The 26,799-nt window shown below is 51.9% G+C and overlaps 1 protein-coding gene across 1 annotated transcript in view; it reads right to left on the bottom strand.

Moving 5' to 3' along the window:
* Window positions 1-26,799, bottom strand: part of Ndrg1 (N-myc downstream regulated 1) — a 47,404-nt gene that overhangs the window by 8,257 nt on the left and 12,348 nt on the right. Inside the window, exons 4-14 of the mRNA XM_003467368.5 lie at window positions 15,908-16,013; window positions 14,067-14,187; window positions 11,697-11,759; window positions 10,787-10,847; window positions 9,726-9,812; window positions 7,226-7,282; window positions 5,211-5,314; window positions 3,798-3,854; window positions 3,077-3,128; window positions 2,022-2,069; window positions 162-197 (exon numbers count right to left, since the gene is read on the bottom strand). Coding sequence (XP_003467416.2) covers window positions 162-197; window positions 2,022-2,069; window positions 3,077-3,128; window positions 3,798-3,854; window positions 5,211-5,314; window positions 7,226-7,282; window positions 9,726-9,812; window positions 10,787-10,847; window positions 11,697-11,759; window positions 14,067-14,187; window positions 15,908-16,013 — 792 coding nt within the window. The remainder of the gene's footprint in view (window positions 1-161; window positions 198-2,021; window positions 2,070-3,076; window positions 3,129-3,797; window positions 3,855-5,210; window positions 5,315-7,225; window positions 7,283-9,725; window positions 9,813-10,786; window positions 10,848-11,696; window positions 11,760-14,066; window positions 14,188-15,907; window positions 16,014-26,799) is intronic.

Here is a 26,799-nt window from a genome sequence, read left to right as displayed (position 1 = left end):
CTTTCTGGGATGCAAGTGTGCCTCGGTGGGAAACTACATTTTGGAAATCAGCACAATCCACACATGATCATCTGATGTCACAGCGTGGCAGAGAGGAATGTGGCACATGCCAGTCTCACACAGAAGGGCATCACTGGGGCATGGTGACACATGGCACTCACCTGAGAGATCTGTGGAAGGCCGCCACAGTCCGCCATCTAGAAGGGAAGGAAGCTGGTTAATGCCCACACCAGGCCACAACAACCTGTTCTGCGACAGGTGGATTGTGGGTGGGGCACACCCCACCCCCGCCTAGCAAGATGGCTGCTGGGCATTTCCTTGTTAGCCTCTGCTCATAGTTTTCTACAATGCCACCCCACCACTGGGCCCTACAGACCATGTCATGCCCTCCCCCAAGAACATGCAAGTGTCCTGTTTGGGAGGCAGAAACTGGGCCAGACAGGGCCAGAGCGACCTGTAAGATTGTGGCCAGTTTCTATCTGACCTGCAAAGGGTCCACATCGGAGGCCCAGTCTGCTTACTGTTTGGAAATCCTTCAAGAAGTAAATGGTGGATTGGAGAGACCAGGCCCGAGAGGGCTCCTGACTGGCTGTTGTTGGTAAATGTGGGGACTTTCAAAGTTTTTATTAAATCATGAAACTAAAAGCCATTGCCATCCAGCTGGAGTCGAAGTAGGCACATGCATGTGCTTATCCTGAAGGGGACAGAGTAATACCGGGAGGACAGGAGTTCTGCAAGGACACGGGGCTGCAGATCCAGGGAGAAGGCGGGGAGCATGCAGCCCCAAGGATCTCAAGGCCACCTCCTCAGCACTAGCCACAGGGCTGTGAGAGTTTGGGCCACCCTCCAGCTCTGTGAGGATGCTGGCGAAACTTTAGGCATGGAAGCAACTCAGCAGGGCTGGGCAGTGCCCGTAGGAACTGGGGATGATATCAAACCAGCTGCCTGACCACCTGAGGCCGCCTAATCTTGGCTGTGGGCTGAACTGTGCCCCTAACAAGCATACTATGGCTCCTACTCCAAGCACCCTGAACGAGACCGTCTTTGGAAATAAAGAGGATCCTTATAAATACAGTCCAGATAGAATCCTTCTAGATGAATATGGGCCCAGAATATAATAACTGACTTCCATACAGGAAAAGGGAAGCAAGGCATGGTGGCCATACCTGAAATCCCAGCACTCTTGGAGGCTGAGGCAGGACAACTGCCCAAACTTAGTGGGACCCTCTCTCAAAATAAAAAATAATAAATAAAAATGGTTGGGGATACAGTTCAGTTTTCAATCCCCAAAACTGCTGAAAAAAGAAAAGAAAGAAATCTGGACACAGACTGGAGGCATAGAGGGACACATTGCCATGATGCAATTGAGGGAATCCTGGTGGATCCCAGGCTGCCCACAGCCTTGGAGGGGAGGTTATGCATTTTCTGATTCTTCCAAAAGGCAATTGAGAGACTGGAAGATGTTTGGCTTTGGGCCTCGTTAAAGCTGAACTTTAGGATGCGTCATAACAAAGTCCAACAGACTTAGTGGCTCCGGCAACAGACTTCACTCTGTCCTGGTGCTGGAGGCCAAAAGTCCAAAAGCTCAGTGCTGGCTGTTCCAGCTCTGCAGACACCATGTCCCCTCAGTGCTCTGGTCTCTGCCATGGCACTTGCTGCTATGGACAACCATAGCCCCTTGACGGGCACACTGGCCGCAGCCTAGGGACACAGAGCCTCTGCCAAGCACTACTGTGCAGCCCTCCCTGAACCCTACAGCAGCTCATAGCTCCTGTGCTGTGCAGCCCTCCCTGAACCCTACAGCAATTCATAGCTCCTGTGCCCTGCAGAGGGAACCACTCCTCTCTGCGGCCTCCAGCCCCAGCCAGGGCCTAGCCAGGGTTTGCAAACAGCAATGCTAAACTCTCAACTTCCACCTGCTCTGACCACTAGGTCTGCCCTCACTGGAAGCTGCTCAGTTTTGCAGAACTCTCCAGCATCTCTGCCAACTAACGCCCTCTGCTCCCCACGCTTCCCCATACCTTGAGCAGAGTGGTCTTCGTGGGGTCCAGTTTCGAGTTGCACTCCACCTGGACAAGGGCAGAGCTCTGTTAGTCCTTCCACCTGCACCCTTTCCTCCTGCTCTGCTCTGGCACCAGAAACCCCAATGTGCCCTTGGCATAGAACAAAGGACCTGAGCTCCTGGCCAGGCAAAGGTGGCTTTAGATCCCAGGTCTTCTGGGACCAGCTGTGTGACCTTGGGCAAGTTACTTAACTTCTCTGAGCCTCAGTTTCCCTGTGTGTTAAATGGGGACATAACTTCTTTTCCAAAAGTTGTCCTATAGACTAGCTGGAAGGTGAGGGTGCCTCAGAATTATCTGCTGAATGAATGGCCTTATTTTATCAGCTGCTGTCAGAAATTGTACTGATTTAACAACTGTAATTCCAACAACTGTTGTTTGTATAAAATCACTCTCACTAAAGTGGTCTCTGTCTTCATTTTGCAGAGACCCTCTGAAAAGTGGCACCCAGAGTCACCTGTGATGCTTCAAATGCCTAGAATAGAACTACCACCTCCCTTGGCATGAACAGTATACCTCAATTGATATATCCTACTTATCTCAAAGAATCACACAAGAAACTCACGATGGTTCTATAAGACACTACAGGTCTTTACTACATGACCATTTGCAAATTCTACTCCGTAGCCCAATTTGGGGCTCTAATCAGTGATCCCTAGTTATCTATCCACCCAAACATGGGAAGACCAGAAAGGCAGAGGGCTCTCTCTGCTCCCACTATACATGGCTGGGGACTCAGCAGGGAGATGAGTCACAGACCTCTGCCTCCCAAGGCCAAGGCCTCGCTCCCTGTCAGTCAAAGGGGTACCAGTCCAGTTCGGAAGACAAAGCTGGCTCCCGGAGAGGAGGACCAGTGTCTCCTGGCCAGGAAGGCGCTGAGTGTGACCAGGGCAGCCCCAGGGCAGAGGCAGCCGGGAGAGAGATGGGCAGCTGGGCTTGGCCAGGGCCAGCACAGTGTTTGACAGTATCTTCCACACAGATGGGGTAGGGAGGCCCAGACCTTCACCTCCACTTACCACGGTGTCCACAGCAGGAGAACTGTCCCCAACCACCAACAGAGCAGGGCATCTGGTGGGCAAGAAAGCATGGGGCTCATTCCAAGGCTGTCACCAGGCTGGCCCAGGACCCCAGCAAAGCTGTTCTGGCTTCTTTTACAGCACTCCCCTTCCTCATCCGCTTTGCTCTTGGGATGAATGGGTTGGTAGTCACTGATACCCTAGTCTAAATTTCAGTCAGAGAATTTCTGGGCCAGATGCTTTTATTTAAAAGCCTCTCCTGCATCTGGATAGCATGAGCAGGACTTTGCTGGTAACTAAAAGTGACATGAACAGCAAAGGAAGCACGGCCTGCCAAATTCACCAGGGTCACAGAGTACAGGGTACCTGAGAGGCAGCACAAGACTCGGTCACTGCTGGCAGACTCTCAGCTATGTGTGTGCAACTGCCTTTTCCTCCTAGAGGAATCATGGCCAGACTTTGTGCAGTGAGGCCTCATGCCGCTCCAGACACTGGAGCTGAGGAAAGGGTTGTGGGGTGCGGTCCGCACACCTGCTCCCACGTCTCCCAGATCCAGGGCTACAGCTGGGCAAGGGCACAGTCTGCACAGGGTAGGGGATGCCGAGGCACAGATGGTGCCAACCAGGCAGCAGACAGCCAGTTCTCAGTGTCCACAGGGTGCCGCCACTGGTGACACTCGGCAGGCCACAGACAGTGGGGTGGGGAGGGACAAGAAACTCACTGCAGTGTCACGGTGTGGACTCCAGGCATGGGCCGCTCGATCTCCAGGTCCCGGCGGCTGCAGGTCACAAGTATTGGTGTCAGCCCTGAGAAGCCTCTTCTCCCATCGAGCCCACCCCAGAGGTCCACCACTGGCCACGCTGGAGAACCACCCCACCCATGATTCATGCCAGCTCTCACGGTTCCCAGGGCACCACGACTTCCCCTTGTCCACCCTGCAAGCTTGAGGTAAAGCAAGACTCATGCATTTCCAGCAGAACCTGCCTCATTTTGTCCCAAATGAATTATTGTTGCTGTTTTATTGCAGGGATACAAACTGTCTTTTACTACAGAGGGTGCTTCTATCTCCCTGGTCTTCATATGTCACCCTTGTGTGACAAAGATACCCCCCCTGTGCACTGACCTCAGGGTATCCATTCTTGACCTCAGTCCACCCTTAATGCCCTCCACCCCTGGTCTCTACGAAGCAGCTGACAATCTCCTGCAAACTCTGACCTGAGATTCCCCAGCCCCGGTGCAGAATCCAGTGGTTCCACTGCACAGCATGGGGCCCAGAGCAGACCACCCTGCCCTACACACCTGCACAACCGCCTCCACTGTGTGTGAGCTGCTAACAGCCAGACACCTTTGCACACACACTGCAGCCAACAAACAGGACTCTAACCTGGCTTCGTGACTTTGGGGAGATCATTAAGCATCTGTGAGGCTTTGCTGCCTCTGCAGGAAATGACCACAGTGGCAAAAGCACCTCCTCCCAGGACACTGCTCTGTGCCCTCCATGAGGTGACACAGCGTAAGGCTCGAGGTCACTGCTGGATTTCATGGCACCCTTACTTGCCAGCCTGGGACTCCTTCCTGTTCTTGGGAGTAAAGGAACTACAAAATCTGCTTCTTCGGCACCAGTGAGAACCAGCGAGAACCTCAGCAGCGCTGCCCGTGCCAAGACCACAGGACATGGAGGGACACAGCTGCCAGACTCTGCACTGTACACTGGCATGGTTGGCAATGTCACATTATTACCATGGCCAGGCCTCCGAGGACACGCCTCTCCCTTCTGGTGAGCATGAAAGAACTGCCTGGCAAGCTGGGTGAGCTCACCGATAGACCCCCAAACCTTGGGTTGGCCGCCAGTCCTGTCCCTTTCTGAATTCAGAAGGACAGACTGGCTTCCAGGCAGCTCCCTGAGACCCTTCCTACTGCCCAGTGCTGCACTGCTGACTGCAGCTGTCACTTGAGGTCACAGAGCCCGGCTTCAGCCATTCCTGTCCAGTCCTGTGCTCACAAAACACTAGGAGCCACTGACATATGGGTGTCCCTGCCAGGTACTGCCCCACCAGCCCTCTGCTCAGACCCAGGGCCTGTACCTCCTCCGCCCGCCACCGTCCAGCCTGCCCCAGCCCCGGACCTCTAGTACCTGTTGTAAGCATTGATGAACAGGTGCAGGTTGCCCGGGTTCATGTCGTTGAGGATGTGCTGGCGGTAGGTGTGCACCACCTCCACGTTATTCTGCATTTCCTCCTGCGGACAGAGAGAACGCTCTTTATGGTGCTGGGACCTGGCTGTCCCCAGAGCCTCCAGCTCCAGGTCACCTGGCTATGAAGTAAAGACAATCAGTCACGGAGCATGAGGAAGGTTTGGGGATGGTTCCATGGTAGTGCCCAAGGCAGACTGGCATATGCCGGTCAGTGGGAGGTGGGAAGGAACCCCACCCAGAGGGCACCACTCTGTCTCCTGGGCTCAGGTCAGTGTCATAGGAGGATAAGGGCTGCTGGTTGGACGGCCCTGCCTCAAGGCCACCTCTTCTGTGGATTAATCCTCTCTGGGCTCCAGGTCCCTCACACAAAGAGGATGTTTACAGGCTTTAAGGAGGCTATGCGCACAAAAACCCTTTGCAAACAGCCCAAATCAGATAGGAATGTCAGCGGTTATTTTTTTAATGGAGAAAGTTGAGGTTTGTCATGCTTGAAAGCCAAAACCGACTTAAGCAACAGGAAGTTGCTGGAAAGTGGAGATCTCAGTTCCCAGAGGGCTCCCAGTGCCTTTGTGGGGAGGCTGACCTCAGCCTGCCTGCTCTCAGGGGGCCTTTCTGAATGTGATTCCAGCTTGCTTTGTCTCTCCTCTGTGCAGCAGCAGATGCTGCGGTTTCCACAAAAGATCTGACGTGATCAGGGACAAACAGAGCAGACAGAGGTGGAGGCAGCCAAGAGAGCCAACGTCAAGTGTGAGCTGTATCAAAACAGCCCAAGGTCACCAAAGCACCACAGAGGCCAACTGGCTAACAAGAAAAAAGCTAGGAAAAATAGTCTGAGGAATCATTCTGGGATTTCTAACCAGAGTAAATTGCAGAAAGTTGGGGGGCATCAGAGGTCCTCACTGCCTGTCCACCTAAACTCCAAGAACTTGGGGTATAGTCAGGTCAGACTTTCAAGGCCATGCCTGACATCTTCAAGGAAACAGACTCTGAACTTTTGCAAAAGTCTCTCCGACCAAGTGATATGCAACAGGCAGAGAAAATGTCCAGGGCTCGTCACCAGCATGCTGTGAGAGTCCTGGCCCTGCAGCTGGTGGAGGGCCCTAGGGTAGGGACAGCACAGCTCACCTTGGAGTCAGGTGAGAGCCGAGGCCTAGGTGCCAGCATCCTGCAGTAGCTACCAGCATGGGCTCTGGTGGCAGGTTTGGTGCAAATCCCCACCACCTTCTCCCTGCAGTGACCTCACACCAGTCACTCAGCCTGCCCCGGCCCCATTTCCTCATGCAAGAGTGGGAATGGAAATAGTGCTTACACACAGGTCACACAACCGAGCACACTCCACTAGGACAGCGCCCAGCACACAGCTAACACCAGGGAGAAGTGGACAGATATCTGTGATACTCCACAGAGAGAACAGCCCAAGCTCCATGAACAGCTGAACAAGAAATAATGCAGGACCCCCCGAGCACTGCTTAGCTCTGAAACAGTGTGTGTGAAGGCTGACACTCAACAATGTGAGGCTGAGTTGGAGAAGCCAGACCAAAGACAGGAATACATCACAGTGCCCTTATTGCAAGCTCAAATTTAAAAACTGATTGTCATTGGCAGAAAGAAGAGAGGAAGGTATCTGGGAAGGAGAAAGAGGAGCACTATCAAGGGGTACATGGAAGCATTTGGGGTGTGGGAGTGTCCATTATCTTGATTTGAGGTCGTACAGATGGTCGTACAGATACCAAAGTTTGCCAAAAGACATGCAGAGTACTGGGCTTCAATGAGACGAACCATATTTAAGGGCAGGTGGAATGAATGGCTTGCTAACCTGTCACAGTATCACAGGCATCAGCACAGGGGCCCACTTGGCTCTGTCTTGTTCATCTCCCCCATTCACACGATCCGCTGCTGAGCACCATCCTTAACCACACCATCTGAACACCCCCAGTGCCAGGCCGGCTACTCACCTTCCCGAAGAGGTGTGACATCACCATGTCCGGCAGGGCCTGGGTCCATCCAGAGATCTGCGGGGAAGACAGCAAGCACATCAGAAAGCAGGATCCACGACAGGGAGCCAAACTCAGTCAACCCCCACCACCCGGAGACAGAGTAGTGTTCTGGACCCCCAGCTTTCATTCTGGAGGGCATCTAGCTGGAGCTTGCATCTAGAATGTCCCAAAGGGCCCCACATGTCAAATCCTGGATTCTCGGCTTGATGCTTTTGGGACAGTGGACACCTTAGAAGAAGAGGCCTAGCAGGAGGTCTTCAGGCCACCCAGGGTCCTTCAAGGGGACTGCGAGACCCTGGCCACTTCTCTTTCTCTAGTTTGCTGCCCTGCTGTGAGGTAAGTGGCTCTGGCCTGCCACATACTCCTGTCATGATGAGCCGACTCACTGCAGGCCCAAAATGCATAGCCAACTGAGCAGGGACGGGAACCCATGGAAGTGTGAGTTAAAATAACACTTTCTCATTGAAAGGTAGTGATCTCAGATATCAGCTGCGGTGCTAGAAAGCTGCAGACCTGACCTGCCTCCATGGGAACTCACTCCTGCCTCTGCCTCCACAGGAACTGTACCTGCAAGGTCAGCCTGGGTCTCAGCCCAAGTCTGCATCCTCAGAGCTCCTGCCCACGAGGTGCATAGCAGGTGGGGCTGCACCAAGACCCACCTTATCCCTGGCTCCTCCAGCTCCTGGCTCCTCAGCAGAGAGGCCCTGCGCACCTCTTCTAAATGCCCTCAGCTCCCCCAGTGGACACAGGGACTGCTTAGCCCCCAACACGCCTCATGCAGCTTTCTCCCTTCAAGCCAGTTTCTTCTCTACATAGCTATGCAGTCAAGAAATTCACTGATTACCCTATTGTCCTCCCACTCTCCCCAGCAAGGCTACGTATGCAGCAGGAGCACCATAAATGCTAACACATATCAAGCGCTCCATAAATGCATTAAAGGAGCTCTTTCTGGCACAAGCTCCAGAAATATGTGCTGATTGACTTCAGCATCAAATGTGCACTGCTGCAGGAGAAGATCTTGGCAAAGGGCCTTGGGCTGGCCCCTGCCTGCCACCTCCCATCTAGTAGCACTGGGTAAGAGGAGACATCTGGGCCTCAGACCGCTCATTCATAATCACAGGTGACAAGAATTTCCGAGTCACAAGACCATGGTGATGATTACATGAGGATGCTACCAGTGTCACAGAATCTGAGGCTGTGCCTGACACCCAGGTGACTTTCTCCACAGCTGGGTTGGACGGCAAGGACATGGCACAGATATGAACCCAGCAGGCCTCAGGCTCTCTTCCAGAGGCTGGTGTGCCCAGCCTTCCACACTGGCTCAGAGCAGCCTTTCAGGCCGATTGGAATGTCACTTCATTTGCTGGAAAAGCAAATAAAAATGGGGAGTGTGCTCTGCTCCTGAATGTCATGCAGGTGGGAGGGCAGAGCTCCCAGATTCTGGGAAGAACGCTCCAGGGAGGAGCACATCAGAGTGGCCACAACAGGGACAGAAGGGGGTGGGCTGGGGTTCCAAGCCCTTCACCCTCACAGTCATTTCAAAGAGGAGAAAATATATTCGCAAGGGATTCAGCCTGTTACCACTGGGATGATTCCCGCTCCCTTGGTTAACACTGGGGCCTTGGTGGGGAAAAAGTTAAAACAGAAATAATCATTTATAAAGAGAAACATTAGTAGTCCCAGGAGCCCAGCTGGGCAGCACCTCCCAGCAGCTAGGCTCTTTACCCCATAGCCTGTCTCCAGCCCCAGAACAGTCATCCAGACCTAAGGACGCTGGGCCCATGGACCTTGGAGTCAAAGAGATGTATGTCCAGTCCAGTTTTGCTGCCCACCTTTGTGTGACCCTGGAAGCTTCATTTGCCTCAGTTTCCTCCTCTGTGTAAAGGCAACAAAAAACCTCACTGCCTGAACTGACCATAAAGATGAGTGGCATAATGTGGCCCAGAACTAGGGCAGAGGAGGCAACTCCCAAACATGGGAGCTAGTTACCATGTAACCCAGCATCACAGCACTGAAAACATACTTGTTTCTCTTCAGTCATATGAGGATTCCTGACAGACTTTTGTCCTATTCATTTCAAGGGGATTTTGTTCAACAAGATCATTGGTACTGTGAGATGAGTCCAGCCCATGGTAGACACCTAGCAAATACTCAGGAATCTAGGTGATGCTCGGGAACCCATGTCCCTGGGACATCGCTGGTGTAGACAGCGAAGTCTCCCTTTAATCTAGGAATCTAGGAACCTGGCTCGGGAACCCACGTCCCTGGGACATCGCTGGTGTAGACAGCGAAGTCTCCCTTCAATATTCTGAGTGGCCTATTTGGAGTAGAGGAAAGATGCTTTGTGTGCCTGGCTGGGCAGTAGGAGGAGAGGAGGAGTGGGGCCAAGGGGAGCTCCAGGCCAATGCTTTGTCCTTCAATCTGCTTCTGCATGTAGGGAGCCCCTCCCCAGACTCACCTTGGAAGCAGCCCAGTCCATCCAGCCTTCTGCACAAGGGTTCACGTTGATGAGGACGAGGCCCTCTACCATCTCCGGGTTGTTCAGCTGGGAGTGGAGATACAAGATCAGATGGACAGACAGACAGGAATCTAAAACCCTAGGAGTTTCTTGTCACAGGGAAGCTTGGGAGAAGAACAGGAAGAGGGCCAGGTTCTGGCCACTGTGGGGTCACCACACTTAGGGTCACAAAGGCCACTGAATGCCACCATGCAATACTAGGCTGCAGACTCTTCAAAACTGAATAGCTGCTCCAGAGAGTGGGGGGAGGAGGCACAGGAGCAGAGGGAAGTGCACACGCTGGAGACCTGCAGGGCAACCCTCCTAGCTGTCCTCCCTAGCTGTCCCATGGGTCTCACGCCTCAGGCACTGGGCAATCAGATGGGTGCACACAAGCTCTATGCTACTTTGTTACTTCCAGGAAACACACAGACACCTGGGACCACCAGCAGCCTTTTATCCATCTGCTCAGAGCTGAGATGCTGGGCCAGGTGTGCATTTGGTATCTCTAACCTGCAGCAAAGCTCAGACCTGACTGACGCTGAGAACACCACAGCGAATACAGCGAATGCTCTGTATTTGGGGGACAAGTTTGGCAAGAACACAAATGACCTGGGGCCACTGTGAGGGCAGTAACCACAGCATCATCAGACAATATTAGTTTCTAAGTTGAATTTGGAATCAATTAGTGTCCAAGGCCATCAAAACCAGCTGGACAAAGCCGTCCACCTGACTACCACGGGCCAGGCTGGGCCAGGCAGTGCTTCCAGTGCTGCATTTTAGTGAGGCAGAGGGCAAAGACATGGGCACACGTGTGTGAGAACGCATGCCACACATATCTACCCACACTTGTGCAACTCCCGCACGCTGCTGAGGGCACGCTGCTGAGGGCACATCACTGGGGTTCCCAGTTTACTCTCCCTCAGGAAATGGAAGTGAGGCTTCTTAGTTTTTCTCTTTTGGGCTTCTAGATGCTTTTACAGGTTTCTAAACGCAATTTTAAAAAACTCCGAAGAACTCACAGCAAAGCGGGTAAGGATGTAGGCGCCAGCGCCTGTGCCCATGCCAATGACACTTTTCAGCCTGGAAAGGAATCAAGAAGTCAAGTCACGGGAGGAAATGAGGCACAAAACCCCCCACCTTGCCTTGACCCTCAGCACCGCAGTCCTCTCGGTGCTGTCTTGCTCCTCCCCTGAGCAGGTGACAAGCTAAACTAAGAGGAACAGGAAGCTGCTCACACCCTGGATGCCCTGTGGGGAATCAAGCTCTGTGTCTCTGCATGGACCAGAGACCTTGATTTTGGAGAACCTGTCCTTCTCCTCACTCTCCCCACCTCTCTGCCAGGGCTCCTAAGTCCTGCCATTTACAGGAAGGCCCACTAAGGTCTTGCTTCTTCCAACTCTCAGGCTTTATTTTGGATTTTCAGTCTTGGAATGAAATCAACCAGGCCAGAACCATGAGGTATTATTTGCCTAATAGGAAAGGCTCAATGGAACTGAGACAGGAGGAGCAGGTCTGAGCCCAGCCTGGGCAGCTTAGGAAATCTGAGAGACGCTTTATCAAAATAAAAAATAAAATCGGGCTGGGGATGTAATTTAGTGCAAAGGCTCTGAGTTCACTCTGGAATACTGGGGTGTGGGGCGTGTCGGCAAACTGAGGGTCTGAAGAGAGGAGCAGAGGTCTTGGCAGCTCTATTCCAGAACATTCCATGGGAAGGAAGTAGGTGAAGACAGGATAGGGCTGGCTGCCATTACATGATGTGGCCACTCAAGAAGAAAGCTGAAGTAGGGGAAGAGAGCTAGAAAGGCTAGGGGTGCATGCAGAAGTAACGTCCTCTCATCTCATCCTTAAACCCTAATCTGCATGCCAGGGGCCAGGCTAGGTCACAGCCAGGAGGCAGAGAGCCAGGTGTGCCCCCTCCTGTACACTTACCCAAACTGGCGCAGGACTCCAGGAAGCATCTCGGCCAGCTGATCCATGGAGGGGTACATGTACCTGGGAAGACAAGGAAAGGCAGCCAGTAAGACGTCGGCTCCCCACCAAACAGGCGATGCAGACAGAGATGCTCTGTGCCTGACACCATATCACACACTTGTGGACACAGAAACCTGTGAGCTCACCTGCTGCTGAGGCTGCCCCAGCCGAATCCCACCCCCCCCCCCCGCCCTTCATGGGTAAAGTGACTCTGGATCCACTGCTGCCACTGCTCCAGGCCCCACGAAAGGGTTAAAAGCTCATTCAAGGCTCACACTGACTCTGCCAGGCTGCTAGGGCTCCTTGGCACCAAGTTTATAAACATCCCTGAGGCTGAACACAAGTCACATGGCTACAGGAGCCCTCAGCAGATGGTGTGGCTGTCCTCTCTGGTTGCAGGGCTAGGATGGCAAGGGCAGAGGCAGAGTCAGAGGCAGGAGCCTGGGGTACTGATTCGTGCTCTGCTGAATCAGTCTTGGGATTGAGAGATGTCACCCTTGCAGGGCCTGGGAGACACTTAAGCCCAGACTCCAGACCTGGATGCATTTTATAATCTGACCTCAGAGACAGGAAGTAAACCCTGAATTACATAAACATGGACACTGGGGCCACCTGCTAGCCAAGTCCTTAAAGAGGAAACCAAGTGGCCCTGCAGAAGGGTCTCAGCTCAGGAGCAGGCAGGTTAAGTCAGTGGAAATAATCCAACATAACTATGACAGAGGCAAGGAGGTGACACCAGGGGACTGAGAAGGGACACCACAAAAGGGAGATGGTTCTCCTCAAGGAGTCAGGAAGGGCTTCTAGGAGAAGTGACACAGAAGCCTTGGGAACATGCAAGAAGAGCTGGGTGTTGCGACTACCAATCTAAAGAGGGTCTGAGGAGAAAAGCAGCCAAAATGTCAGGCTCCTTCCAAGTGCACAGGGCTCAGTGTGCAGCCAGCAGCTCCTCAGGCACAGTACTGGGGAGCCCCCTACTTCAGGGGCTCCTCTGCCCTCCCCACCCCACAAGGCCAGTTGCATGGTGAGGGAGAATCAATTCTTGTGCAGGAAGTAGACTACAGAGCACAAGCCAGGGGTCCTGCTGACTGGCTTCAGGATTGAGGGAGGGATGTCCACCTGGGAGATCTTCAAGCCTGATCCAGGGCAGGAACCAGCCAGGCAAGCGCCCTCCATCACTGGCTCCTGCCACTGCAACATGGGTCACCTGGTTGCCTTAGGGGAGGAAGCCAGCATCTTGGTCTCTAGATAAAGTAAATTAAAATTCCTGAGGGCAGGCAGGGGGAACTAAGAGCCTCTGTTCCACTCCAAGTCTTTCATGCATTTGGTCCCAACCAAGACTAACTTCCTGATGAACATTCAGGGCTTTATCTTCTGGTTAACAGTTAACCCTATCTCACTGTTTTAATAAGCTCATTACCTCGGGTTCTGGCCTCCTGGGGCTGAGTATCCCCCCCACTTTCACTGATAAAGATTGATAATTAAAAATAAGTCTAAAAACTTTTTAAAAATACATTATCTAGCTGGAAAAGACCCAAGACCACTCCAGAAAACCTGTACATCCAGAGATAACCCACCAGGCCTGGGGCACTGCAGTGTGGGCATGCAGAGAGGTGGGGGCATTGCTGAGGGCTGCTCCCCCAGGGGATGCTGCTGGGGATCTGTAAGCTGTGTGTGGGAAATGGAAACCCCACCTCCACATTGAGGACCAGGGAAAAACACCTCAGGTTTAGGCTCCAAAGGGACCTCTGTCTTATGGTCAGCAGCCAATGTAACCAAAAGCCTGCCTCCCCCACTTCCAGCTGTATGCCCTTGTACAAGACAGTGAACCCCTCCTAGCTCAGTTTCTTCATCCAGAAAGTAGAGCCAGCAACCTCAGCTATCAGGTTGACGACAATGGCATTGAGAAATAAAAATCCCACAGCCTGGTCTGTACCAACAGCAATAGAGGTGTTATCTCTTTCTATCTCCTCTCTTTCTCAGCTTCCAAGGTTTTCCCCTCCAAGGCCCTCTCTCCCATGGCTCCTGCGCAGGTGGAGCCCGCTTGTCACAAAGCCAGCATCCTCAGCAATGGGGAGAGTTTAAAGAGTGCAGTTTAGGGGTGGGGAGGATGGTAAGGAAGCCTTTCTGGAGGTGGCTACGCAGCAAGGTCTGAACTCAAAGCCACAGAACCATGCATTTCAAAATGGTTAAGATGCTAACTCACACGAAATAGTAAATTTTACATTTGACCCTGATTAAGAAAAGCTTTGTAATGTGATCTTGATGCCTCCCCACCCATTGCCTCCCCTTGCATGACCCCTGGGACACTAAAGACCCGGCCACTCTCACCCTGCTGGGAAGGAGGGAGCCCCGTCCTGCTGCCCAGGTGCATCCACATGGCACACGGCAAAGTGCTGTGTGATCTCCTGCATGTCCTCGGAGTTGAAGAGCGGGTTGTAGCAGGTTTTGTCTGCAGAACAGACCGGGTGCAGGTGAGAGAGATGTCAGGAGAGGAAACAGTGGTTGCAGAATGGCTGTGTGGCCACACACAACCGTTTGGCACTGGTTTTGGGAGGGCTCCCAGTCCAGCTCCTGCCCCTACCCAGCCACAGCTGCCACACGTGGATGAAGGGGTCTGGCCCTACTCACTCACACTCATTCATATTCTCATTCATATTCTTTCTTTCTCTTTCTTTCTTTCTCCCTCCCTCTCCCTCTCCCTCTCCCTCTCCCTCTCCCTCTCCGTCTCTGTCTGTCTGTCTCTCTCTCTCTCTCTCTCTCTCTCTCTCTCTCTCTCTCTCTCTCTCTTTCCATCCCTTAGGCCATCACATCTGAGGTACTGGCCAGAGCATTGAAAGGAGCCTAGAAGATAAAACATGAACCGCCTAAGGTATCCTAGATGAATCTGCCATTTATAGAGAGCCTGAGGTAACCATGGCCAGTTGTTGGGCATCAAACCTTTCACTTTTTCTTCCTAGGCGAACTGCTAGACTACCTTTCCCAGGATCCCATCTAACTAGTGGCAGTCATATGATTGGGTTGTGACCCAATAGTATGTGATGCTGCCATGTTCTCCACATATCTGCAGCCAACCTTCTATATTTCTCTCTTCTCCAAGAAGAGAAACCAGAAGTCTCTGAGGATCCAGGAAATGGCAGAAGTTGCAGGGTCTCTGAATAACCATGTTGAACACATACCACTCAACTCTCACTGAATTTGCACAAGTGAGAGAAAGCATGTAAGCCAAGGTGGTCCTGGGGTCTTTTGATACAGCATTTAGTCTGCTGTAACTCACAGTGGCCCTTTCTAAAATAATAAGGAGCCACCTTATGTGACTGATTCCAGCTCCTCACCAGAGCCCAATGACATAGGACAAAGTCTAGAAAGCACCTACATGGGACCTGGTATGTAACTGACATGAGGGACAGAAGGCAAAATGTGATGTAAAAGAAGTTGAGAGTGAAAGGAAAGTGGTTTCCAGTCACTGATGTCACCCACCTTTAGGTATTAATAAGCTGTAGGAAAATGTAAATAAGGCAGGTGATCAGGCCAAATCATGCAGGCCTCCAACGCGGCAACGCTCACATTCATAAGGAAGACCCTCTGTACTCTATTCCACATCCCTTGTAAAAACCAAAGCATCCAGTAATTAAGAAGCCAAAGTCTAAGTCTCTACATAGCACTGTTCTTAATAGCCAAAAGGTGGAAATGGCCCGAGCACGCATCCACTGAAGAATGGATGAATGAAGTGCAGGGGATCCTTCAAAAGAACAGCACTGTGTAACAGGGCTAGAAGGACCAATGCGGACTACAGCATGGAGAGAGACTGAAAGCTGTCATGGAAGCCAAACATAAAAGCCTACATGTTACTTACGATTCTGCAATACACAAATCCACAGAGGTGGAAATTGATGAGACAGTTGGGGAGTACAGAAGATTAAGAGTGATAAACAGAAAGCACACCGTTTCTTTTCATGTGATGGAAATACTCTAAAATAGTCTATTTTGGTGGATGCACAACTCCATGCTGGTGCTACATACCACTGTACCCCAATGTTACTCATTTCTGTCTTCTTCAGGTCACAGCCAGAGTCCCCACCGGGACAGTTCCAAGAAGTCCCAAAAGGGACCAGCCCTTTCCAGCTCACTTTTCCCACTACCTCTGGGACCTGGGGCCCTGGGAAACTTACGGTTCATGCCGATGTCATGGTATGTGAGGATGACAGGCCGGTTTCCCTTGGGGGTCCCACACAGGGTGATATGCAGGGAGCCATGTAAGGTCTCGATGTCCTGCTCCTGGGGAAAGACAGCACACAGAGAGCCGTCACGTGGGCTGTATGCACCAACCACAGGCATCTAACATGTTACCAACAATGGGTGGAGAACACTCCAAGTACACATGATGCCTGGAGTTCTAGGCAGCAGGTCTCTCTAGCCAGAAAGGACACACAGCAAGAGGCAGGAGGGAGGAAATGGGGAAAGGCTCCATCAAGAGGCAGGGGGAGGCCTGGAGTGGATGGCACCATCACTGCATGAAGCCAGGGGGTCAAGAGCAGCCCCAGGCCCCTCTCTGCAATAAACCATTCCCAAAGCAATATTTTCAAAGTATGAGCAGAAGAATTAGCTACTTTCTCTCAGGCATCATGTGTACTTGGAGTGTCCTCCAGGCATAGGCCAATGACAATCCCCCAGCCTGCATCCTCACTCAGCCAGGCAGCCCCATGACCTGGTACAGAAGCCCCTTGGGGGCTCCCTAAGGGCAGAAGCCACACTCACTCTTTTCCCATCTTGAAAGAAAGAAGTCCCCATCTTGGGGACTTGGTTCTAGCTACCTCAGCTCATTCCGAAACTGCCCACAATAATGACAGTCATGGTTCCTTCCTAATCAGTCCCTTTCCTCAACCTTGGACCCTCCAATCTTGGGCTCCTGTCCCCCAAGAGTCACTCAGGAGCTCCTGAAGACCCTAGTCACAGCCTTCCTGGAGTGGCCCCATTTCTGAGAGCAGTGATGTCCATCCCTCCAACATGCTACCACTTGATAAGCAACACAAAGACTTTACACAACACTGAGCCACTTTTTCCCAGCTCTTCAACCTCCCAAGAGGCAAAAAAACCATGCAACCCCCTCTGGCTCAGGGCCATAAAGTTGCAGTCAGAGCTACAGGCAGGTGACAGCAGTGTTTCTCCCAGACAGCTGGCCTCAGCATCCACACACTTCTCAATTCCTCATACAGTGGGGGAACCAAAATGTCAACCCATACACTCTTGCCTCAAGGGGCTGTTCCTCTCGGGTTAGTGTTTGAGAGTAGATGCAGATCGGAGTGCAACAGGGAACACACAGGTGCCAGGAACCCACTCCCCACAGCCGCCTCTCATGAGAAGGGACAGGTGACACCCGGTCAGGAACCCTGCGGGCTTGAGCCAGCCACCCCATCTGTAACTCAGGAGCAGCCTGGTGCCTGTCCATCTCCTGAAAATGCTGGGGACCTGTGGGACACAGCAGGTGACTGCACCAGGACCCCTGGCCACTGTCTTGTCAGGTGGCATGACTGGCCACACCCTCATAGTCTACACAGGTTGAGGGTCAGATCCCCCCTCTGCTAGTATTTCCTCCCTCTGACACTTAGGCCACTTCTATTTCACCCAAAAGAACATTTATGAGGCACTTATTATATGCCAGGCTCTCTAATTTCCCAAAGAGACGTGTAGATAAAAACTTGCAAGCCAGCGAACAGAGGCAGGAGGCCCCACAAAGGGTGGGCTCTCTGGGAGGATTCACTATGGTGGGGGCTGCAGGAAGGACCAGATAAGGCTCTCAGATCCCACCAAGCCAGGGACTCCCAAGTCAGAGCCTTCCCCAAGAAGAAAAAATCATTCATATTTAGCAAGAACTATCTTTCCCCATGCTGGGCGGAAAGAAGTGGGGATCCTGGCCCTAAATCCAGAAACCCCTGAAGCTAACAAAGCCAGGGCCATGTTGCACCTCTGTGGAACAGAAGAAGACCTGGGCCCATGACGTATCTCCAGAATGAGGGTGCAGACACACACAGGCACAGCTCAGAGAAAACCCTTGCCCAAGCACAGGGTCATCTGAGACCCCCCAAAACTCAGTCTCCTGGAACACAGAGCTTACCAGTACGCCCTTCCCTGCCCTCCTGCCCTCTGGGACCATTTCTTCCCTGGTCATACCATGGACTGGAAAAATCCACAGCCAACTTCATCAATGACCAAGCCCAGCCCCCATGGGGCCACTGGTCATCTGCTGGGCCCTGAAGCTACAATGGCCCATTGTGGGGTCACAATCTTTATTGTCTGACCCACATGGCTCCCTCTAAAAATAGGCCAAGCCAGGCAGTGTCCCCTCTGCCCACACACTCAGGTTCAAGGGCACACTGCTAGCCCAGGCCTGCAGGTCCTGGCTGCTGAGTTAGAACAGCTAAAATTTATCAGCCCCCAAGCAGCAAGGTGACTGTGTGAATCGGAATGGGTCCCAGGCAGGAAGGTATGCTCAGCCCATGTGACACAGGGTTTTAACCTGTGGCAGAAGCTGGATACCCAGCCTGCCTGTACCTACAATGTCCCTGGGAGGCACAGGAATGAGATGTCTCATCTCTTTCACCCATCTCCTTGGCTACCTAACAAAATAAATTTTGTAATTTGAATGGTCCACCCCTCAGTCCAAATAGAAAGGCCACCTGGGTGTCTGAATATTCCACCCAGACCTGACTACACACCAGCACTCAAAGCTTTAGACTTTCAGGGCATGGACACGTGACCTCCCCAGACAGCACATTCGCCACCATGCACTGAACAACTCCAGATTCACCCCAGGAGGCTCCTCCTGGCGACATCTCCCAGGACCGGCTCACTCTCCTAACAGCATGTGGGAGTCTCCCCACGGCCTGTACCTGGCCCTGGCCAGATGTTCAGTCTGAGCAGCTCCTTGCATTTGCCTGGCCCTGTCTTACTGGGGCAAAGACCCCAGTGTCAGGAGATGGAGATGTCTCGACGGCGCACAGATGCAGGCTGCTCTCGTCATGAGTGGGCTGAGGGAAGGGAGAAGGCATGCTCAGCATCTACCCAGCCAAGCAGGGTACCTGACATGACCACAGGCCATGCAACTGCCTTGTGGGTCCCTGTGCCCTCCTGCCAGGGTCTGTGGCCCCCTAGGTCCTCTCTGAGCTCCGGGTCCACCAGCCTGCCCAGGAAGGAGGGGGCAAAAGAAATGCATGCATGCATACACACATACACACACACACACACACACACACACACACACACACACACACACACAACTAAACCAGCTGCTGTGCCCGCTCCCCACTGGCCCAAGTCAGGAAGACTGTCTGAGACTGAATGGGAGAATTAACCCACAGAAACACATACCACTGTGTTGTTTGAGTCCCTAAGGAACATTCTGTCCTTTTACCCCTATGGGGATGAATCACCATGTGTCCTGGGAAAACAGACCTGTTCTCAGACAGGGCACTGGAAATATTAAGATATTCACGTTCACAAAGACGGGGCACTGGAAACCGAGAGGTTCACAGCCCCTGGTGCTCTGTGTGTTTCTGTGCCTGATGGAGGGTGGTTCCCTGTATCAGGGCTAATGAGAAGACCTTCTTCCTAGCTTTGCCACCTCCCAGAACCTTCTGCTCATCCCCATCACAGCTCAGAAGCAGCCTGCAAAAGACCCCTGCAGGGATATCATCTAGCCAGGGAGACAAAAAAGACCAAAAACAAAAACAAAGGCCACTGGCTTTTCTCTACCCTGTTCTGGAAGTTTAGAAGCTTCTTTCGCTGAGTAAATAGAGATGGCCATGGTGGTGGTGGCAGGCATTGCAGCAGCCCTACCCCGAGCATCCTAAAGGTGTCCTCTCACTGACTGCACAATGACCCTTTTGGGGAATGCCCATCTGCATCGAACACATGAGGAAACAGACTGAGAGAGGTTGCGTAACTCACTCAAGTTCACACAAGTGCAATGTTAGAGCAGGGTGTGAGGCACTCTTGGATTTGGACTGTCCAAGCTCAAAGCCCATCGTACACCACACGCCAGGCACAACAGGAAAGGGCTTAGCAAAACACGCTACTCAACCTGCGCTGTACTTCCCTAAAGACAAACACATCAGGTCAAGTCCCCACACTCACGCAGCTGCAGATCAGTTTATCTCCCAGCACTGCTAACCATGCAGCAGATGGGGCTGCACACTGAACAGAGACCAGAGCCTGCTCCTCCCATCCTGCTGAGATGGGCCTTCAGGCACGCAGGGGATGGGGGTGTCGGATGCCCAAGCATTCCCTTCTTGGAGAGGCCTTTCCTGCCACATGCCACACACACAGCACATCGCTGCCCTCTTCTTCCGGTGACACACAGCAGCCACAACTAGAATTGTCCGCTTAGCGGCTGCTTCCCCCACCAGACTGCCAGTCTCCAGAAAAAAACGATGACTGTCTTAGATGAGACCAGGTCAAGAGGGAAGGCTTAGGGATTGACACAGTCTACTCTGCCTATAAGCCAGCAAGTAGTCAACATGGTTCCCACCTTGAGTCTACACTGCTTGTAACCTGACAGGTAGAGAAATGGCATTGTGGTCTACACACTACTCAAAGATTTCATCTCTGTGGCTGCCCATTCTGCCTAGCTTGGGGGCTTTGGTCTCCCAAACCGCTATTTTTTTTCTTACAATAAAATTCCAATTCTTTTTCCTAAGCATCTGTGTATCTGATAAAACTCTCTTCTTGCCATCTCTCTTATACTGAAGCTGATTAGGAGAACTGGTTTTGGCCTATGTGAAGTGAGCAGAATTTGCTAGGCTTTCATGGAGAGGATTGTGTTTTGTTTTTGTTTGTTTTGAGGATCAACACGGAATTTTGACTTTATTTTACCTTAGCCCTTCCACCTGCATCCCACCTGGAGCACAGAAGAGATGCCCATGGACTCAGTACCCCTCTTCTAATTATAACAACAGAAACTACACATTCACAGTGACAGAGCAGGAAGCCAGAAGGGATCTGGGGCTGGGTGACATTCATTGCCAGCGGGAGTAGGTGTTTCAGCTAGAAAAAAAATTGGTGAATGTGCCCGATGGTCCATATCTAGATATCCCCCCAAATACTCTAGAGCTCAGAGGTGGGATTTGGGAAGTGATTAGGTCATAGGGGTGCTATTGTCATTGGTGGATTGGTTCCCTGATTAGTTTATAGTTAAACATGACGTTGAAAGACTTGGCTGGAGGGCTCCTGGGGGCGTCACCTGAAAAATCTATCACCTCCCTCGTAGCTCCATCTCTCTCTGTTTCTCGGTGCCATGCCAAGAGATGTTTCTTCTCTGCCAGGCCCTCCTGCCATGCTGTCCTGTCTTAGTGCCAGTAGACCATGGACTGAAATCTCTACAAATTGGGCCCCAAAATAAATCTTTCCTCTTAATTTGCAGGTGTTGAGTATTTTATTTCAGCAACAAGGAAAAAGTAACTAAGACAATTTCCTCACCTAGGGCACAATTTATTGTTGAGTGATATGTCTGTCATGTACTCTTGGTTAAATTATCAGCCTTCTCTGAGATTCTCTACCCTAAACTGTCAACTGTCAATCGAGGCCAATAATGAGCCAGCCTATTCTCCAGAGCTGTTCCCAATAGTAAACCATTTTATGGATCTGAAATTGTTCCCTTCCATAGCAGTGGTCACAGGCAACTGCTCCAAAGGTGATTACTGCATCCACCAGCTTCCAGTGATGTTTGGAGGGTTAACAGTAGAGGAGGTGCTCTGGAGACCAGCTCCTGTGCCTCTCTATAATCCCTCTTCCCAGAGGCCCTGGGAAGATACTGCCCACCCAGGTCCTGAGAGGATGATGTTAATCCAGGTGCTAAATTCAAGCTGCCTTGGGTCATGACAGATGGCCTCTGCTACAGCACAGGTGCCTGAGGACACCTACCTGGGGATGCTAAGACTCAAGACTGGTTTCCAGAAGCACATCCTCATCTACCCAAAGTTACAGTAGGGACAGTAGGGGCAGGGCAAAGGGAAGGCACAATCAGGAACAGGCTGCTGAGGAACGAGGCTTGCTCTGTGCAAGTGAGACCTGCACTGGGACCGTGATTCTTGCAGAAAAATAATGAGGAGGAAAGTCTTTCTTGGTCTGGGAAAAAGAGAAACAGCATGTAAACCCAGCAGCCTGAAAGGAGCAAGGGAGGAGGGAAGAGGGCTGCACACTGATCCAAGGCTGTGAAGGTGTAACTTTTGAGACACCCGCCAGGACTGGGAAACTTTTCTTCTTTACAGATCAGAACACTAAGTCCCGGGAAGGTCAACCAAGGACAACGGCTGGCAAGTGAGAAGGCTGGACCTGGCCCTACTTCTATCTACTGCATCTTGCTGGGGCACGTGGAGGTGAGGTCTGTGTTGGGTATTTTGGAGCCTGGCCTGGACACACTCACTCTGCCCCTACTCTGGTGCCAGGTGGTGAGGTCTCCTGCATCCAGGCAGGAACTCCTAAGGAGCCCAAGAGAGAAAGAGATAAGGCAGCCAGTTAGACCCCACAGTTTCTTCTGCATTGAACCGATGAGCACCCTGCAATCTGTCACACTGTTTGCTCTGAGTGCCAGTGGCTTTTCCAGGAAGTGGGGTGGGGACAGGGGAAAGGGTGAGGACAGGGAAGGGTGGGTAGAGGATCTGTCAGTCAGGGGGCAGGAAAATAAGAAGTGATTAGGTGCAAAGAAAGGAATTAGGGAAGGGTCCACACGTTTTCATTTTCCCTGGAGCTGAGATTTCTAAGCCACAGGAAAAGAGTCAGATCCCTGGGCTAGAGACACAGAGCTCAGTACACAGTGCCTGCTTAGCAAGTGCAAGGTCCTGAGTTTGATTCCTGATACTCCCCAAAGAGGTCAGCTCCCTGAGAGGGATCCTGCTCTTCTGGACCCAGGAGCTAGACTTCAGGCGGCCACGCCTACCACCCCAGGAGGAGGCCCTGTGGGGAAGAGCAACCTATTTCCCAGAGAGCCCTGGTAAGCACACACACACATACACACATACACACACACACACAGATTCCCATGGAAACCAAATCAAATCAAACCAGCTAAATAAACTAAAGATCCAGGTGGAAAAAATTAGAAACAGCAAAGCCAACAGGAAAGGCCATTTGGTGCACAGAGATCTATCTAGCCCAGGACCTAGGAACTATAGGTAGTGGACGTAACTCCCTCTCCCCAAAATTTCCTGTATGGACTTTGGCTCCAGACATGGGAATGGAGGCAGTGTTTGTGATCCATCTCATCACTGTGTGACTCTGGGTGAATTCCTTATGCCCCCCACCCCCCGTGGTAGTCTTCAAGGGCACAATAAAAGGGCAAGGATGAGGTGAGTGCAAGGATCAAACGTAAGACTTGCAAAAGTGCTCAGCAGTTTCTAGCACAGGGCCTACATTTGAAAAAATGCAGCCCCATAGGTTCATGGTTAGCTTTGTAGTGTCAGCCTGCCCTAAATTTAAAACTATCTCAATAGCACTTTTTGCAAGTTCCTCTACAGCTTCAAACTGGTCTATCATCTGCAACAAAGATGACACCTGGCGTCCTGGTGGGGAAACCCTGAGACCAGGCAGCATTCTTTCAAAGCTTCCCCATCTGAAGATTCAGCAGACCAGATATGGCTGGACCATCTCAAAAGAATCTACCAGTTCTCACAGTCTTATACACTAGAATTCTAGCCAAGAAACATAAGCTGGAACCCAAGATGCTCCCACCCTTCCAACCATTCAATCTAAAAAACATGACTTTTGGACCTTAATGGCAGAATTTCCCAGCAGGCCCAGATGAAACTGTCCTTCTAGCTTGGGCAACCACTGCACCTTAGGCCAAGAGCGACCCAACCCTGTGTCCTGAGGGCCTCTCCACGAAGGGGTCCACACTACCCTGGGAGCAGCTGGAAGAGCCTCATACAGGTATCACTCACTGCTCAGCCCCAAAACATCGCAGAGGCCTAGACAGATCAGCCTAAGGTGAGGTCAGCAGGGAGACATACACACAATGCCATCTTCTTTGGTGGCCAAGCCATCTCCTGAGACAGGCAGTTGTGCAACTTGAAACAGATCCTCTGGTGGCTTTTCTCTGTGGAGCTCTGGGCTACATTGCATGTGTTTACATTTAAAACTCAAATGCTTAACTGTAATAGGAAAAATAAGGGTCTGCTGGGGTGCTTGCAGATACACAGAGAAACAGCTGAAATCTTTGGCCCAACTCCTAAAGACGGGCTGTGCTGGACCACTGTGGTAATTAAGCAGCTGGGAGAAGAGATACACACGCTGGCCAGGGAGGCATGATGATCCAGTCCATGCTCCTGGGTTTCACATAATTCCAGTGAAGCACTGATAGGCTGTGAGCTTGGCCAGATTTCTTAAAAAAAAAAAAAAAAAAGCCATTGCAAAGCAGGATGGGAGCCAGTCCTAAGAACTGGCCTGGCCATTTCAGGTCTGGATGAGTAAGGCCCTGGAGGTGAAGAGGTTTCAGATAGAGCTGGGACCAGCAGGGTCACCTCATAGCCCTGCTTTCCTTACCTATAAAGCAAGGATGAGGGTCCAGGGCCCAGAAAACTGAGTTAGAAAACAGAGAGAGCCAGGGGAACCAATGTGGCTCATCAGAGAACAGTGACTGGCAGGTGACCATCACTTTGCTGGAGCCCCCAAAAGCATCCTGCAGTCGCAGCACACCTGCCTGCCCCTGGTGAGAACACCCTGTGACCACCCAGACTGCCGAGGCTCTGTCCAGATCAGCTCCTGGTCCTGGGTGCAGAAACCCATCAGGGCCATCTCATCACACAGTGTGACACATTTTGAAGGTGATCTTACAGTGACTCCACCCCCAGGAGTTTGGAGATTCACAGCATTCATGGAAACTGTGTTGACAATCTTGTGTGGTCTTCATAAACATGGCCACCAGGTCTGGGAGCCACATCTGAAAAGAGCAGTTTTGTATAAAAATCTTTGGGTGACAATCTTGACAAAATGTTGCTCACTAGTTGGATTCAGTTCAGATTCCCTGATGCATGTAAGGCAGAGCCGCCAATAGCTCATGGGAGTGACACATCTCTGTTCTTGGAATGCTCTGAATTAGAGCACAGGGGCTCATGAGTGCAGGCACCTCCACCTTAGAATGACCAGTCCCTCATCTGCTTGGCAGATGGCTGGCTCCACCTCTCCTTCAGGTCTTAGGTCAGTGTCCTCTCAGGGCACTCAAGACAGTGCCCATCGTGCCCCACCCCCTCACCTGCTTGAGACCTGCCCATGCTCTTAACACCAGTCTGTCAGTCTCACTTTGGTGGGGAGGCAGAGCAGAAGTTTCAAGCCTGTGCTGTGGCAGCATGTGGCCTGAATTCAAAGCTGGCCCTTCCTTTCCCAACCCCAAGGCTTCCAGCAGGTTCCTGAACCACTCTGGGCCACAATCCTGCATCTGAGCAATTTGGACAGGACTGCTCAGGTGAGCTCAGTATGGGGTGCACCCTGAAAACAAGGGTGATGCTTGTCACCTTGCCACTGTATTCCTAGAACCGAAGACCACTCTGAGCATGGAGTGGGCATGCGTGCAAAGAATATAGGATTTTGCAATAGGAAACTGCCCTACAGGAGAGCATTGTGGAGTGACAGAGGGGACAAGAGCAGGTCTGGCACACTGCACTTTTTAGACACTGTCCTGACCTGTACAGTGCCTCCCCTCCTCTTAGTGGTCCCCACCCCATCAGTATCCTAAGCGTGCAGCTCCCCAGCCCCTCTGGCCTGCAGAGCCCTCTGTCGGGTAGGGTCATCACTCCTGCCCACTGCTCCACCAGCCCTGGAGCTTTGCAACCCAAAAGTGAAAAATGCAGGAAAAAGACAGGCTATGCTTTCAAGGTTTTCCAGAACCAATATCAAAGATTTTAAATATCCACAGTAACCACACGCTCCAACAACTCTACTCCCACTTATAGACCCGCCAAGAATAGAGGGGAGTCTCACTTAGCTATCTGCACACTCATGTGCAGAGCAGCATTAGTCACAGCAGCCAAAAGGTGGAAGGCACCCAAGAATCCACAGAGGAATGAATGGCTAAGCCAAAGATGAGGTCCGTACGTCAGCCAGGGAATATGACTCAGCCTTAAAAAGGAAGGAAGCCCTGCCGCACGCCGCCACAGGGGTGGGCCCTGAGAACTTGAAGTTCAGTGAAATGCGGCAGAGACAAAGGCACAGCTGTCACATTTTCCTGAGGCTTCTGGAATCGTCAGAAAGCAGAATGGTGCATCCTGGGGAATGAGAAAGGGAAGTACAGAGCTGCCGTCCAAGGGGTACAGAGTTTCAGTTTTGCACAACAGGAAGTCCTGGAGATGAACCATGTGACAGTCACATAACAGTATGATGAACCTACTTAATTCCACTGAATGGTGCATGTGTATGATGACACCACGTTTCATGTTATGTGTCTTTTGTCACAAAAAGTGGGGGAAGGGGAGCCCACACGAGTTAGCAGATCGCATGTGCTGTGTTTGGCCCTTTGCTGATGTAGAGGTCAAACCTCTGGTGTGCTCTCCATGCTCTCTTGGACAAGCTGGAGCACTCACCAGCATCCTGCCTGAGGAAACAGACTGGATGAGGGCAAGGCAATGTTCCCTGGGCCAGTCACTAAGAAAGGGCACCCGGGCTCGCAGCCCTCTCTTTCTGGCTCTGGGATTTGGCTTTGACCCTGAGGAGAGTCACTGCAGACAGACAGCCACTGCACAGAAAGATTCACCCACGGAGCTGGTCCCTGCCTCCCCAGTGGCTCCATGGAGCTCTCGAGCTCACACCACGCTGATACACCAACACAGAAAGCCCCACATGCCCCATGGAAGGGACACAGGGCCTCTATGACGTCATGTTATCCAAGGCTTCCATCTTGTGTTTTCCTTTTTGCTCCAAAAACAGTGCCTGACCCTGGCTGTGGATAGCTGGGGAAGTGGGCAATGGGGCAGGAACCTCGGGAGGGAGTAGAGTTATCTGGGGAGGGCAGTGCCGAGGAAGAGGACCAGAGAGGAATGGTCTGAAGCCAGGACACCTGTGTGGGGACAGGCAGAGGTTC

This window comes from Cavia porcellus, unplaced genomic scaffold (assembly GCF_034190915.1).
Source record: "Cavia porcellus strain 051 isolate PalLab524CR breed Dunkin Hartley unplaced genomic scaffold, mCavPor4.1 scaffold_19, whole genome shotgun sequence".
NCBI classification, from domain to species: Eukaryota; Metazoa; Chordata; class Mammalia; order Rodentia; family Caviidae; genus Cavia; species Cavia porcellus.
This window is presented reverse-complemented; position numbering and strand designations above follow the sequence as displayed.